This window comes from Rattus norvegicus, chromosome 15 (assembly GCF_021556685.1).
Source record: "Rattus norvegicus strain SHRSP/BbbUtx chromosome 15, alternate assembly SHRSP_T2T, whole genome shotgun sequence".
Lineage (NCBI taxonomy): Eukaryota > Metazoa > Chordata > Mammalia > Rodentia > Muridae > Rattus > Rattus norvegicus.
The window spans coordinates 14,673,382-14,687,665 of NC_141548.1; the positions used below are offsets into that span (position 1 = coordinate 14,673,382).

At 38.8% G+C, this 14,284-nt stretch overlaps 1 protein-coding gene across 2 annotated transcripts in view; it reads left to right on the forward strand.

The window, feature by feature from the left end:
* Cdhr18 (cadherin related family member 18) overlaps positions 1-14,284 on the forward strand; it is a 90,451-nt gene that overhangs the window by 58,367 nt on the left and 17,800 nt on the right. For both annotated transcript variants that reach the window (NM_001308479.1, XM_087585129.1), the window contains 4 exon segments: positions 731-893; positions 2,189-2,291; positions 6,179-6,277; positions 10,614-10,846. In NM_001308479.1, coding sequence (NP_001295408.1) covers positions 731-893; positions 2,189-2,291; positions 6,179-6,277; positions 10,614-10,846 — 598 coding nt within the window.

Consider the following 14,284-nt stretch of genomic DNA (forward strand, 5'->3'; position numbering starts at 1 on the left):
GAACTTTCGGCTTTTGATGTGTGGAGAAGAGGTCTGCATGTCTTTCCATGTAGTTATTCTGCTCTTTCTTCTCTTCCCCCACACCCTGGCCATCTGCCTGAGAACCCACTTTTTCTGTTTCTTCTACGGTTTCTCTCCTTCCTGAAGACCTCTGTTGCTTCTAACCTCCCTCTCTATTCATGGCCTACACCTACATCACTTTCCTATATATGAAGCTAGGTGATTCAGATGTGAGAGAGAACATTGGTCTTTCTGAGACTTAATACAATAATTTCCACATCAATCTATTTCCCTGAAATTTACATAATTTTTATTTTTATTTACAACGGAATAAAATCCCACCAGGTATATGTACCACATTATGTTTTTCATTCATTAGTGGGTGGACATCAAGGCTGCTTTCATTTCTTAGCTACTGTGATGGCAGCCGAAATAAATCTGAATGTGTAAATATCTCTGTTGTAGGATACGGAGTCTTTGTTCATAGGTAGCCGTCACATAGTAGTTCTATTTTCAATTTTTTGAGGAACGTTCATACTTATTTGCACAGTAGCTATATCAGATTGCACTCCTAGGAAATAGTTGCCTAAATGACGCTCTAAGGAGGGTCTGTCTGCTCCAGGATTATCAGGGCACATACATAGACATTATCTAAGTTAGTGGATGTTTAGGCATGGCTTTATAAGAGAACGCCTATATACATTGATTTTTTTCTTGAACAATTAAACAGGTACACAGGCAAGGAGGAGATTGCAAAAGACACAGTTGTTGCTAAGGTCTCATGCCATGACCTTGACAAACCTCCTGACACAATTCATTATGCTCCAAGTTCTGGCCCTGTAGGTTCTGGACGGTTATTTGAGCAAGTGCCAGATGCCAAAAATTTCATTCAGGTGAGTCGCAGTAGCTGCTATTCCAGGGAGCTTTCCCGAGGAATTGGGTCGTGTCATGGCCGATTGGATCAGTGCTAGTAGGTTCCAAAGGCAGAGTCCTGGTACAGTAGAGGAGAATTGTGACTTCCTCTGCTGTCTTACCAGAAGGCACTTGGGTAAGTACTTTCTTGTTACTGCCATCAGTTTCTCCTTTTATAATTAGCGTAAAACAATTCACTTTTTACTTAGCTGGGGAAATCAGAAGCTGAGAACACCCGATGATTTCCTTAGAGATCAGTCTGTATGACAGCATGTGTGATGATGGCTTGCTCTCCTGGCACTAAAAGTCAGTAAAGCCAGCTTCTTTTCAAGCGTGTCATATTTTCTACTGGCAGAGTATGAAGACTGTAGGTTCTTTTCTTTCTCTGCACATGATTTTGCCTTGAAGAAATTCCTTTTCCAAAGCCCTGATTTTCATGGCATTTATTTCAGAGAGTCAATCTGTGATAGCTTTCATAGTTCTTTACCCCACACCTCAATATCACCAGCTGCCCTCAACCTATTCCTGGTGTTAGCTAGAAAATATGATCAAGAAACACACAGATGAATCCTTTCTTTCTCTTGTCTTGATCCCCAATTTTTTTGACAAAGTCTACAGCTATAAGGTAAGTTCTTGCATGACTGTGAAGTTTGGATATTTGGGCACAGAACCAGGTACATACTGGGTAGATACTCATTTTGTAATTTTGTAATACAGACTGGAATTGTAATTATTTAGGCGAGCCTTCCCACACAATGTTCATTCAAAGTATTTCAATTCGCCTATAGCAGCACATGTAACATGCAATGCTAATACATACATACAGACATACGTACACACACACACACACACACACACACACACACACACACACACACATATGCTGGAATGTTCCCTCCAAAATTAAGCTATTCTGGAAGGGACTGTGGTGTCCTATTGTTCCACCAAAATGCTCATTTCCATATCTCAGCTGCTGCTGGACTCGCACATTCTGAAATGTCATCCTCTGAAATAAAAATGGCCCAGCACTTAGCATTTACAGACTGACATTTTAAAACATGCACATTAGAAGTTTTGATTCTTGCCCAGTGAGGTGGCTCGCTGGATAAAGGCGCCTGCTTGGCTATTTAAGTTCCATCCTGGGTATCTGCAATGTGGAAAGAATGGACTTCTGCAAGTTCTCCTCGGACTGCATACACAAATCATAGTCAGCCCCGCCCCTCGTATGTAACACAGATTAAAAATTCATTTTACTGAAATAATGTTGTTCTATAAGGTTACCAAAGAGCTGGATTATGAAAACCCAGAGATGGTTGCGGCAGGACACATTTATGAAATGATGATCTCAGTATTTGATGACCTACATCCATCCCATACAGGTAATCATTATAGACTATTCAAGGCTGGTCGGTGTGCTATAAGCCTTCATCGCATTGGAGGAAAGAGGTGGACTGATGTGGAAATTCCATCCCTGGGAAGCCTTTACATCTCTTAGCAGCACCTTAAATAATATAGAGTTCTTATATCATGGTCTGGCTATTGATTGTAGCATTAAAAGTGCAAGAGGGTGTGGGTTCCTGTTCTGATTCTTGTGTGTGTGTGTGTGTGTGTGTGTGATTCTTTATATATCAATTGATCATATATATATTTGATTATGCTAAATAATACCAAGTACATTTGACTTGGAAGGAGCTTGATATCAGGCAACCCAAAACCCACACGTATTGTTGCTTTAAATACATTTTCCTTGAATGACATTGCAAGACATTAAGCTGTTATTATTACAAGCCATGAGCTATTTGCCAATTTCTACAGTTCATGAACCTGACGAATGTGCAGGGTATGGCTACTTCTCCCTCACATAACGTCTTGTCATAACATTTCCACCATTTCGGGCCGGCCTATGAAAAATACATCTTTGATGTAGTGAGATTCAGTTTGCCAAGACAGCATGATTATAAAACACTTGGCACTTAGGGATTTAATACTTGCAATTTTGCTGATTGTGAACTACTATCCTTTTGACATACACGTTTGAGTCAGGTGCTAAGGATCCAGAGCAGACCGATTAGGAGCTGGTGTGCTAAATGTCTCCTGTTCTTGGTAAAATGAAAGCATGCATCAATTTTCCTAAGGCGTGGTACTTGTTCAACAATTACACATCAGCAATTTTAGACTTTTTGGAGAGGTACGGGCTGTAGAGATTTTTCTGTGGATCTCCTCAGAAATTTCAGGTTACAAGTATCTCTTCATTACTGATAAATCAAAATTCATGGGAGGAACCTCAAGTTTAATGGTAGAAAGGTGTTGTCTGGTAAAGGAGAGTCTAGAATAAAGGTCACGGTTGGGTTTTTTTCTCTTGTGAGAACTCTGAATCATTGATGGTAGTTGCCTTGATCATTGGGTCGAGATGGATCCTGAAGCAAATAGAAAAGAGTAGCTTGTCTTTTATGTATGCAGATGTGTGAAATTATATGAGACATTTATGTGTTTGCAGCCAAATAGTACTTAAGTCTGAACTGTAATCAGCACACCTACGATGCTTTTAATCCTCCTTGACTTGATGATGTAAAAATTTTACTGGAGTTGCTGTGATTGAATATAAAATGCTCCCCACAGGATTGTGTTTGAACACTTTATCCCCAGATGGTGACACTGTTTTGGAGACAGTGTGGAACTTCTGGAAAGTGGTTGTCACTGGAATCACTGGGAGTGGGTCATGGGTATCATATCTTAACCATACTTCCTGCTTTCTGTCCCCCAATCTGCTGAGACATGAGCAAATGTCCACTACTCTCTCCTGCCTCACTTTTCTAGCTTTAACCAAGAGTCAAAAATCCTTTCTCCATTAAGTTGCTTCTTTTGAGTATCTTCTTTATTCCAGCGATCAGGAAAGTACCTAATACAGACGCTAAGTTAAAAATGGTGGTTTGTAGACTTACACAGCTTCCTGGAAAATGTGTTATTTTGGGGAATGGAATAAAGCATCATATCTTGCCCAGAAGTATTCTTGAATTTTCTCTGAAGACATTGTAGAGCACCTTGAAGAAGTCTGCATATAGGCCAAAGTGACTTTTTGGATTGATTTTTTTCCTTGTAGATAAATAACTTGCCCATTTCACCAGATTTGAACCTGTCTTGAACATGGCAGAGATAAAACGTCTTTTTCAGTAACATATCTTCTCTGGTCTTCACTCACCAACATATTCACAGTAATTGCTCATAAAATATGCTTACAACATTGCAAATTTCATTCCTTCTGTTTTATAGGCTGGCTAATTCACACAATTTGGAGTCTTTATGGATGCAATAAAAATCATAGTAGGGTAGAGCTGTAAACAGCACCTGCTATTGCAACATATACATTTTTATATTTGATGTATTTGATTTATTGAAAGAAATATATGGCTCTAAAATAATTATTTGTTTTTGTAGAACGGCATGCTTTAAACATGTCAGGGATCATGTTTACTGTCGAGCTTGTGATGAAAGCTGTGGAGACCATCCTTGAAAGCGAATCTGGTAGCATATGCTAGAAGCTGAAGGACGCTGTTGAGTGTCTGAAATAAAGGTCCTATAGATCTCAGACTGAATTCTACTATTTGTTGTATGTCACACAGAGTTCTAGGAGAGGCAATATACCAGAATTATTTTGAACATGAATGCTATAGATAATCTGATAAAGGAGAACTTTATGGCCGAACAAATCTGGGAAGAATGCTTGCCTGGAGATTCGAAATAAACAGTAGCATAGCAGAAACCCTAAGAAGTCTTGCCATAAAAAAATCCTCTTAGTTCTTATTTAATTGAGAACTTGGTATTTGTCACATTCTTATCTCAGAGATGTTAATGGCTAGTATAGCCTGTTCTGACATCTACTCCTTTGTAATATTAGAAGTTTCACTTTTGTAATATTAGACCATGAACTTAGCTCTGTTCATCTTAATCTCTTTCCTGTGAAACTGAGGCAGTAATACCATTGTCCCAGTTAATGTCTTGCATGTGGTGCTCTAATTTTACTTTGAAATATTTTCTCTGCTTTCAAGTTGCTTCCTTTTATGTTTTAATATCAAAATATTTCTTTTCAACAACACTCTAATAGCCAACCTTAGCTCGTTAGCCCAAAGTACAGTTATTTCTTTTACTGGCAATTTGCAAAAATTGTAACAAATCCTTAATTTATTTTTACTACACTTAATGATTTGCTTGTATCTGTGTGGGGAGGGGTAAGACATGCCATCGTGTGCATGTGGAAGTTAGAAGACAGCTTTCTGTACATTCTCTCCTTCCACCATATGAGTCTTAGAGATTGAATCCAAGTCATTAGGCTTGGGAGTAGGCACCTTTACCTACTGAACAAAGTGGCTGGCCAGAGATAACTTCCTTTGTGATAACCTATATTCCTTTGAAAAATTTTTTTATCATAATCCCCTTTGACTTCATATTTATACTGTGGTGTAGGAGGTGAACAGTGACTTAATTGACTGATTTGTTGATTGATGAGGAAATTAAGCTTCCTAGAAGTGAAAACTGGCTTAAGACCATAGAATTTACGTTAATTTCAAACATTAAACATGGAATTTCTGAGAAAGCTTTAAAAGCATACTGTAGGAAATCACAGACTTATTGGAAAGTCACCTCAGTTAACCAATGGGAGAGTTGTTCCAAAGAAATTTATGATAAATTCTCTTATAGAAAATATGTACGTTTGGATAAATATATTATATTGCATATATATGTATTAATAAAATAAAATATAAAGCATAATACCTTACACATTTTTGTTAAACTGTTTTGGCTAGCCATGGAATTCATCTGGATCTTGTCTTATATTTCTTGTTGCTGTCACAGATAACTGACAAGAAGTAGCATGAGGGAAGATTGACTCATAGTTTGGAAAGATCTAGATTACTAGGGGATAGTAAGCATGGCAGTAAGAGTTGGATGAAACCAATTACATTGCATCCTCAACCATGTAGCAGAGACTAAACAGGAAGAGGACCTAGGTTATAAAACCCAACCCCCTACCCCTTTCATCCAAGGAAAAATCCTCTTTCTAAGGGTTCTATAGCTTTCCCTAATGATAACATCACATGGGAACCAACTGTTTCAATCTTTGAGTCTGTGGAAATACCAAGCATTTGGAGGTAGAGAGACTCCGGTTGTAGTTTCATAATCCTTTGCTAATTCTGACACTGGGGACATGTTTCAGTAGTTAGTATAGTAAAACAACAAAAAGGTATTAATTTGCTGTTCAATTTTACAGTGACTGTGACAATCCTTGTGGAGATTGCTCCTGACAATGATTTTAGCCCCAAATTTCAAGAATTGCACTATGCATTTTCAGTTCCAGAAACATCGGGAGGTAAGGATGTTCTAGGTATTTAACATGTAAGCATATACAAGGAAACATATACCATGTGTCTGCTGAGAGGCCAATGGAAAAGAAGCATTAAAATTTATAGGACATATACAGGTAGAGGAGCCTGGTTGGACACGACACCTTCAGAGGAGTTTCTCTTCACTGGTGACGCTCTTATACATCATTTGATGACCTCCCAAAGGCTACTTTGAGATTCGATGTCAGTTTTAGGGTTTGTTTTATTGTGGACAAAAACACATTAGTGACTTTATTTCATTTCCTATCTTTTGCCTCCAAACTCTAAGTGTCAAGAAGTAGGAATACAACCCAAATCTCATGCCCACCTGGGTTCAAGGTTTTAGGTCTAAAATCAGGATGATGGCTAGGTTCAACCTCTGTTCTAAATTAAATATGTGTTAGGACATAGTGGTTAACCTCAGTTTATTTGGAAAACACGGCAATGGTAATAGTTGTGTTTCTGTCATTTGTGATGGAAGCATATCCCTTCCTCAGAGTCTCTGGATGTCGCTTCTGTCTCTGTCCCGCAGAAAGGAGCAACACCACGACATTCTTCTCAAGGCGGTTTATTCAGGAACCTTTCTTTCTGCATGCGAGCAGCAATCTTTCTTTTCTTTTCTTCTCTCTCTCTCTCCCAGCCCCCAGCACACTCCCTTACATCCTCCCTCAACTCTGCCTCCTCAGTCCAGACTGCATAATCTCAGTTCATAGGTCCACGTCACGTGGCCTGATCTTGCATCATGGTGCGCCTGCGCGGCTCTCACAATGGACGTGGCTAGTTTCAGGTGTGTGAGGAAGTCAGGTGCTAGTCATGAGACTTAGCTGCAGTCCCGGGCGCCATCTTGGGACCGCTGCCACAGCCGCTCCCCACATCTGGATAGTGAGTCCTCCGGACTTGACCTGAATACTTCAAGTGACAGGACTGACTGTGACCTGAGATCGAGCCAAGCTGTGTTTTAAGCATATCATGTTGTAGCAGAGAGACCATGAGTACAGAAGTCGAAGGAAGCTGGCTTCACACCTGTCTCTGCTACCAGAAGTTAATGATCTCAGCAACTCACATCTATACACCTTTGAGGGTTTTATTTTGTTATAAATGCATAAGAACAATTTTTATAGTATAAAATATTTGGAATAGTAAGCTTTGTCATTTATTAATGAAAAAATTTACTTCTTAAAATGGAAACTTCCAAAGTAAAGTCTCCATGCTATTTTGGTATGATGAAACCAGTGCTTTACTTAAGAGATGAGGTGTACCTTGATATATTTAGGGGTAAGGTTTTGTTTTAAAGTACTTCAGCAAAAGACATGGGCCATTATTCTCTTAAAACTTCATTCCTTCAAGGGCAGGGAGAAATGATATAAGAAATAAAAGGAAGAAAATGACTCAAGCCTGTGAAAGAAAACAAACCAATGAAAATCCCAATTCGTAATCCCATTCAGCTTGTATGTCTGAATAAGGAAGATTGAGGGGTGATTTTACTGCTTTTCCAAAAAAAAAAAAAAAAAAGTTGCAGAACACTGAAAACTGCCAGCATTTTGGAGACATAAGCAGTACAACTCAATGGCAGTGGGAAGAAAGGTGTTTGACACCAAGAATCCAGCTACTGGGCTGGAAAGAAGCCTCAGCAGCTAAGAGCACATGCTGCTTTTCTAGAGGGCCCAAATTCTGTTCCCATAATCGATGGTGGATGGGTCACTCTAGTTCTAGGGGACATAGCACCGCTGGCTTCTGTGATCATGTGCAGGTGCTACTGCCACACAGACATATAATGAAAGATATGAATATATATAATAAAGATATAAATATTTTAAAGAATCCTGATATGAATAGCTTACATGTGCACTGTGGTCAACACGCACAGAAGCCTCATCTCAGGTCTATGATGTAGTTGCTACCTTGATTTTACAGGTGAGAACTCAAAAGTACAGGACTCAGGCTATAGTTCATTTCTTCAAAGATCCCATCAGAATATCAAACATTGGGTTTACAGACCTTGAGGATATTTAAATACTATATTAAGGAGCTGGGCATTGTGGGACTTGCCTGTTGCTCAAGCATTTGAGATGCAGAGGCAGGTGGATCTTTGAACTTGAGGGTAACCTGGTTTTCAGAGTGAGTTTCAGGCCAGCTTAAAACAAAACAAACCAAACAGAACAGAACAAAATAAAACACTACATTAATAGAAAACGTGTTTTTGCTATACTTAATTAATTAGCATAGAGCATTCAAATCTATCTAGTAGATTCTATGAAAATTATAATTATGGAGATGTATAATATAAAAGTAAAAAACTGAGGAGATGTGATAAGCTGACAGAAATCTATGGGAGGAAGTAGGTGTAGGTAGAGAACTCCTCTATCAGTAGTGACTTAGAAGAAACATGGAAACTGAATGAACTGAGTTGCAGGTTACAAGGGAAGAATGCACTCCATTTCCAGTATGTTTTGATGAGGTTTGCCCGCATTCAGAGTTCCGTAATTGCTCTATTTAAAATTCAGCTAAAGATGCTCAAGATAGCATTTAGAGTTTATTGAAAGGTTAATTTTACACCTTCAGAAGAACATGCTTTCCATTGTACTCAAACAGGGTTAAATGTGGAAATGATCCCATCATTTCCCAGATCTGTAGACAGAGATTAGTTTTACTGGTTATGTCTTCCCCATGACCAGGCTTCCATTGTAATACCCTTCATAAAAAGGACGTTGTCATTCAAGCAATAGACTTGTTCTCTACTGGAACTGCCGTAAGAGGACATCTTCTTTCCAGGAATGCTCTTCTCCTGTTGTTGATATCATAATCTGTGTTCACTGCCTACTTAATAGTTCATTATAAGAGATGAATCCTAATTAGAGGAACATGCCAGATAAGGAAATATTCTTTGAGTTTGAAAGTGATGGGGATGACACATGCTCTTTCTACTTCATCACTACTCAGTGGAAACACCCAGACACATCATGTTGAGCTATACCATGTATTATCATGTACCAGAGCTTATGATTTAAGTATAACATGATTGAGAAGAAATCTATCATAGCTGTAATCTATTGCCATAAATATGCTATGTTCTGAATCACATACAGATAAGTGTAACATAGCAATAAATGTTTCTAGCTCAGACATTCAAGAATTGCATTACCTTTATGGCCTTGCTCAAGCTTGTGAGAATCAGATGGTTTTCAGTGCTCTGTCCTGGTGTGGTTGGGATGACTGAAGTGCTTTGGCCTCTCTTCCATCATCCTCGCCTGCTCAGACTAAACAGAGTCTGTTCCCAGAGTGAAGGAAGATGTATAGTTATAACTAGAGTGACTTTTAAAGGTATAGTCAGGAATGTGTGTGTGTGTGTGTGTGTGTGTGTGTGTGTGTGTGTGTGGTGTGTGTGTGTGTGTGTGTGTGTGTTTATGTCAAGACAAAATCAATCTAACCTCACAAATGCTTCTCATTCATACCTCTGCCTGCATCAGGTTGACTAATATCTCATTGATCGAAACAAATCACAAATCAGAGTGCTAGGGTTGCCTGAATGGCTAGTAGTGGGGACACAGGAAAGATAAAGAACTTGGAAATATGAATTTAACCCATGTACCGTAGCTATCATTCTTCTGAAAGATTACTTGTGAATATTATTAACCAGAAGTATTGTAAAGCAATTTTAAATTCAGACTGTAGAATTAGCAGACATAGACTTGAGATCAACTCCATCACAATTACTTGTGTGGCCTTCGGTCTCAGTTCCTTATGCATAAAATGGAGGATGTAGCACTACTGTCCTCAGGCTGTCGGGAGGATCCAGTGAGAGAATTATAAAAATAAGAAATAATCCTTACTTAGCATTTACTGCTTACTTGGCTTTTAAGTGCTTCGTGTATTTTAATTCACTTAGTCTTCGCAACTTGGTATGGTAGATACTGTTATTGCTCTTAGTTTTCAAATAAAGAAAAATGTCAAGGGGCCTACAGAATTGTCCGTTGTTAAACTAGTGAGAGACTAAGATTTGTAAACTGGAACTTCTAGTTCAAGTCTGGCTTTTGAACATTATATAACTCTTAGCATAATGTTAAGATGAAGCTAACTATTAGTATTCTAGAGTTGTTTTAAATTTGTTTCACTTGAGAGAAACCAGTGGTCTAGAGTAGCGAGGGATTTCCTGTCAATCTTACTGCTATCATGTGGAGCTTTAGTAATCAAACACTCATTTTTACCCAGAAGTATTTATGGTCTCATCACTTGAAAAAAATCCAGGTTATCATCTGAAAAATTATAGACCTAGTAAGCCTTTGTGTATGTACATGAGGAAAATAAACTGTAAAACATTGGCAGCTTTCTACAAAGTTGGACAAGTGACTGCCATTGATGAAGACCACCCACCAGGCTGTCTGACGTACAAGATAATCAGTGGGGACATCCAGACTGTACAAAGGTTTTGGATTCACCCTTTCTCTGGAGTGATTGAACTCACCACTCAGCCAGACTATGAGTCAGTGAGGCAATATAACCTCACAGTGGAAGCTGTGGATTGTGACAGAGATCATCCACGCACTGCACTGGCCACAGTGAGTAAAGAGACACAAGTTTTGTGTCCATGTGACTGACTAATAGATCACTTTCTAATTTATCACATTGGGGCAATCATGTTACAATAGTGGCAGGGAATAGAGAAATGTGTGAATTTCTTCAACTTCTCAAGTGTGTTCCATAACATTTGTATCAATTTAGCTTTGGAAGTCTGAATGGTGAGGGCTAACATACTTTAATAAGGCATGTTAAATTCTTTTATCTTCCTTCTAGACCACCACTCAACAGAGGTAGTGGAAAGGAGAGATTAATAGACAAAGGAGGATATGGACCTATTTAGAAATAGTTACTTGGGACAATTCCAATCTTTGTTGTCAGGATATTAGTAGTTCAGTTCACACAAATCAGAAGCAGTTGCTTGATCCACTTGGAAATACCATTTATGAATCAGTAACAGCAATTCAATCCAGAAGAAACTGCAAGGCTCTATCAATAGACGTGAACCTCCAGTCTGTAGAAGTGGCAAGAAGCCAGAGGGAACACCACCAGTTTTTGCTGCATTTCTCTCTACAAAGTCAGTGGAGAAGGAAAGACATATCAATACCACAGAGCTGTCAGTGAAGACCAGCATCAGCAAAGCCTACAGAAGATCAGCAAAGGGTAGCAAGGTGAACCCAGAGTTAATATATGCACCCAGAGTTAATATAATGTTCACAGACTTAGCATTGCATTGAAGTAGAAGGCAGTCTGGTTTAGTGTATGTCTCTGTGTATTATTTTAATAGCAAAGCCAGAGGACTGACAGTTCAAAGACATCAAGAATATATGATGTTGTATTTATTATGAGGTATATGTTATTAATGAAACTAAGGTTTGTTGTTGCACAGAAACCTTCTGGAGTCAGGACTTCTTGAGCTGCAAGACCACTGTACTCCCTCCACTTATATGTGGTTACTGGGTTTTGTCTTCTGTGTTTTTTGAGTTAGTGTTACTGTGAGGAAAGCAGATAGGTCTTATGATCTATCTGCATCAATGATTAGAATGATTTTTCACAGAGCTGAGCTTACAACCATGAATCTAGAATTATGAGACTTGGCATGTTTTGGATGATACTCATGAGAGTGATTTTTGTTTGTTTTTTTTTTTTTTTTGTTCTTTTTTTCGGAGCTGGGGACCGAACCCAGGGCTTTGCGCTTCCTAGGTAAGCGCTCTACCACTGAGCTAAATCCCCAGCCCCATGAGAGTGATTTTTAATGTAAGTTACTTTGGTCAGTTTTCTTATAGACACATAACTTCTCCAAATAGTGTTGTTGCATGATGTTTGATTACACTTTGAATCCCAAGATTATGTTGTTTACTGGAGAAACCTGTTTCCACCTGTGGTGTGGCTCAGTCTTAGCACCTTTATTCTTTCTGGTTGGAGTACAGACACTCCCTTAGTACACACCTTTAATCTCAAACAATGAAGGTAAAGTTGATTTACAGAGGGAAGGTCCCATGTTTGAAAATGATGTCTAATTGAATGGCAGACAAAGTGATGAATCAGAGAAAGATTTGACAGAATAGGACATGCCCAACTCTTATGAGAAGAGATAAAGGGAAGTAACTTAAGAGAGAGCATCTCAGAAGGGGAAGGTTTAGACACTATATATTGATGTTACTCAGCTCAGAGACAGGTTGAGGTCTGGGTACACATTCTCGGTCGTGTGCCCCAAATCCTCTCTTGAATCCTTCAGGCAATCTATACTCTATTTCTCACCTATCTCTTGCTAGCATCCTGGTTGTGCCCCATTGCCTGTACTTAGTTTGATGAAACAGGCTGCTTTCTAGAATCCCATCTTTGTTTGTGGAACTGAAATGTGTCAGAATGACTCCTGAAAAAGATCAACTCCCCACTACTCTGGCGTAGGCTGTAACATCATTCTCAGGGTCCGCAGTGCTTGAATGATGTGGAACTGCCTACCTTTTGGTCCTTAGCTTCTGTTTTTAGTACAGTTCTACCACTCCATTTTCTTTCTGTCTCTCCAATACATCAAGACTAATGCTTATCCTTCAGGGCTCACATTATCAACATAATAACATAGATGGCTGCTAGTGGGTAAATGGTCCAAGAAGGAAGGAGAGATTATTCAACAGACAGCAGCACAGACATGGGGTGTGAGATACACTGTGAGAAAAGTAGAAAACCAGGAAGACTGGCAGCATAGACTCACATCAATAGAAAAGAAAGGTCATAAACTTGAGAGGGAATGAGGCCTGGGAAGAGTTAGAGGGGTAGAGGGAAGGGTAGAAATTATCCAAATATAGTACATACACACACACACACACACACACACACACACACACACACACATTCTCAAAAAGCTAAAAGCAATTAAATAAAGATTAAATAAAAATAAAAACATGTCTTAGGATTCTGAGATGGCTCGGTAGGTTATGCCATCTGTCATGAAACCTGAGGGTCTGCTTTAGTCCTCTGGACCCACATGGTGAAAGAAGAAAGCCAACTCTTGATAATTGACCTCTGACATCACACATACTGCTGTGTGTATATAAGCATGCACACACACAAACATATGCACACAAAATAAAGTAGCCAGGTGGTGGTAGCATATACCTTTAATCCTAGAATTTGTGAGGAAGAGGCAGGTAGATTTCTGTGAACAGGACAGCCTGGTCTATAGAGTGAGTTCCCCAACAGCCAAGGCTATGTAGAGAAACCATATCTTAAAAAACAAGCAAGCAAGCAAGCAAACAAACAAATTAACTAAATGTAATTTAAAAAATCTCACATTGTAAATACTACATCTGGTTGTATTCAGTCTACAGAGAAGTAACATTAAGAAATTCACAATTTCCTCCAGAACTAAACTATCTTATTGAAACATTCCATAAAACATCTAGAAAAAGGTAAGTCTTGCAGATGTACATGCACCAGGGATTCTTCTGCTAATGTTATTGGGAAAATTATTAGTCATTGGAGAGGTGGAAAAGACAACCTTTCCAAGCTGACATTTTTCAAACCCTTGATATTTTGATCTTTTCCTATGTAAATTGCAGCTTCCTGACTTATGATATTTAATTACAAAAATGTTGATAATATTCCTAATTAAGGTCAGACATACATTGTGCTTGGGGAAACAGTACAGAAGAGGTCCTTAGTTAATTAGAGGAAGCTCCTTCTCGGTGTGTTTGCTATTGAATATGGGCGATTCAAAGAGTCCCAGGGAACCTTATCTTCAGCGACAGCATTCTTCAGTTGCTTTTGCTATGATTTGCATAACTGTACTTTCTACAGAGTTCATCTAATGAGCCCAAAATTCTTCCTAAAGGGGACATAGAATGTCACAGCTGACCCAAGAATAATCAACCGCCGACTAGTGATTGACAGCTAGAATCCATATTTCCAAGTTCATGTCTGCAAACTCAGAAAGTTTTAGACTTTTTACTTATTAATTCTGGATGATCTGCCCATCC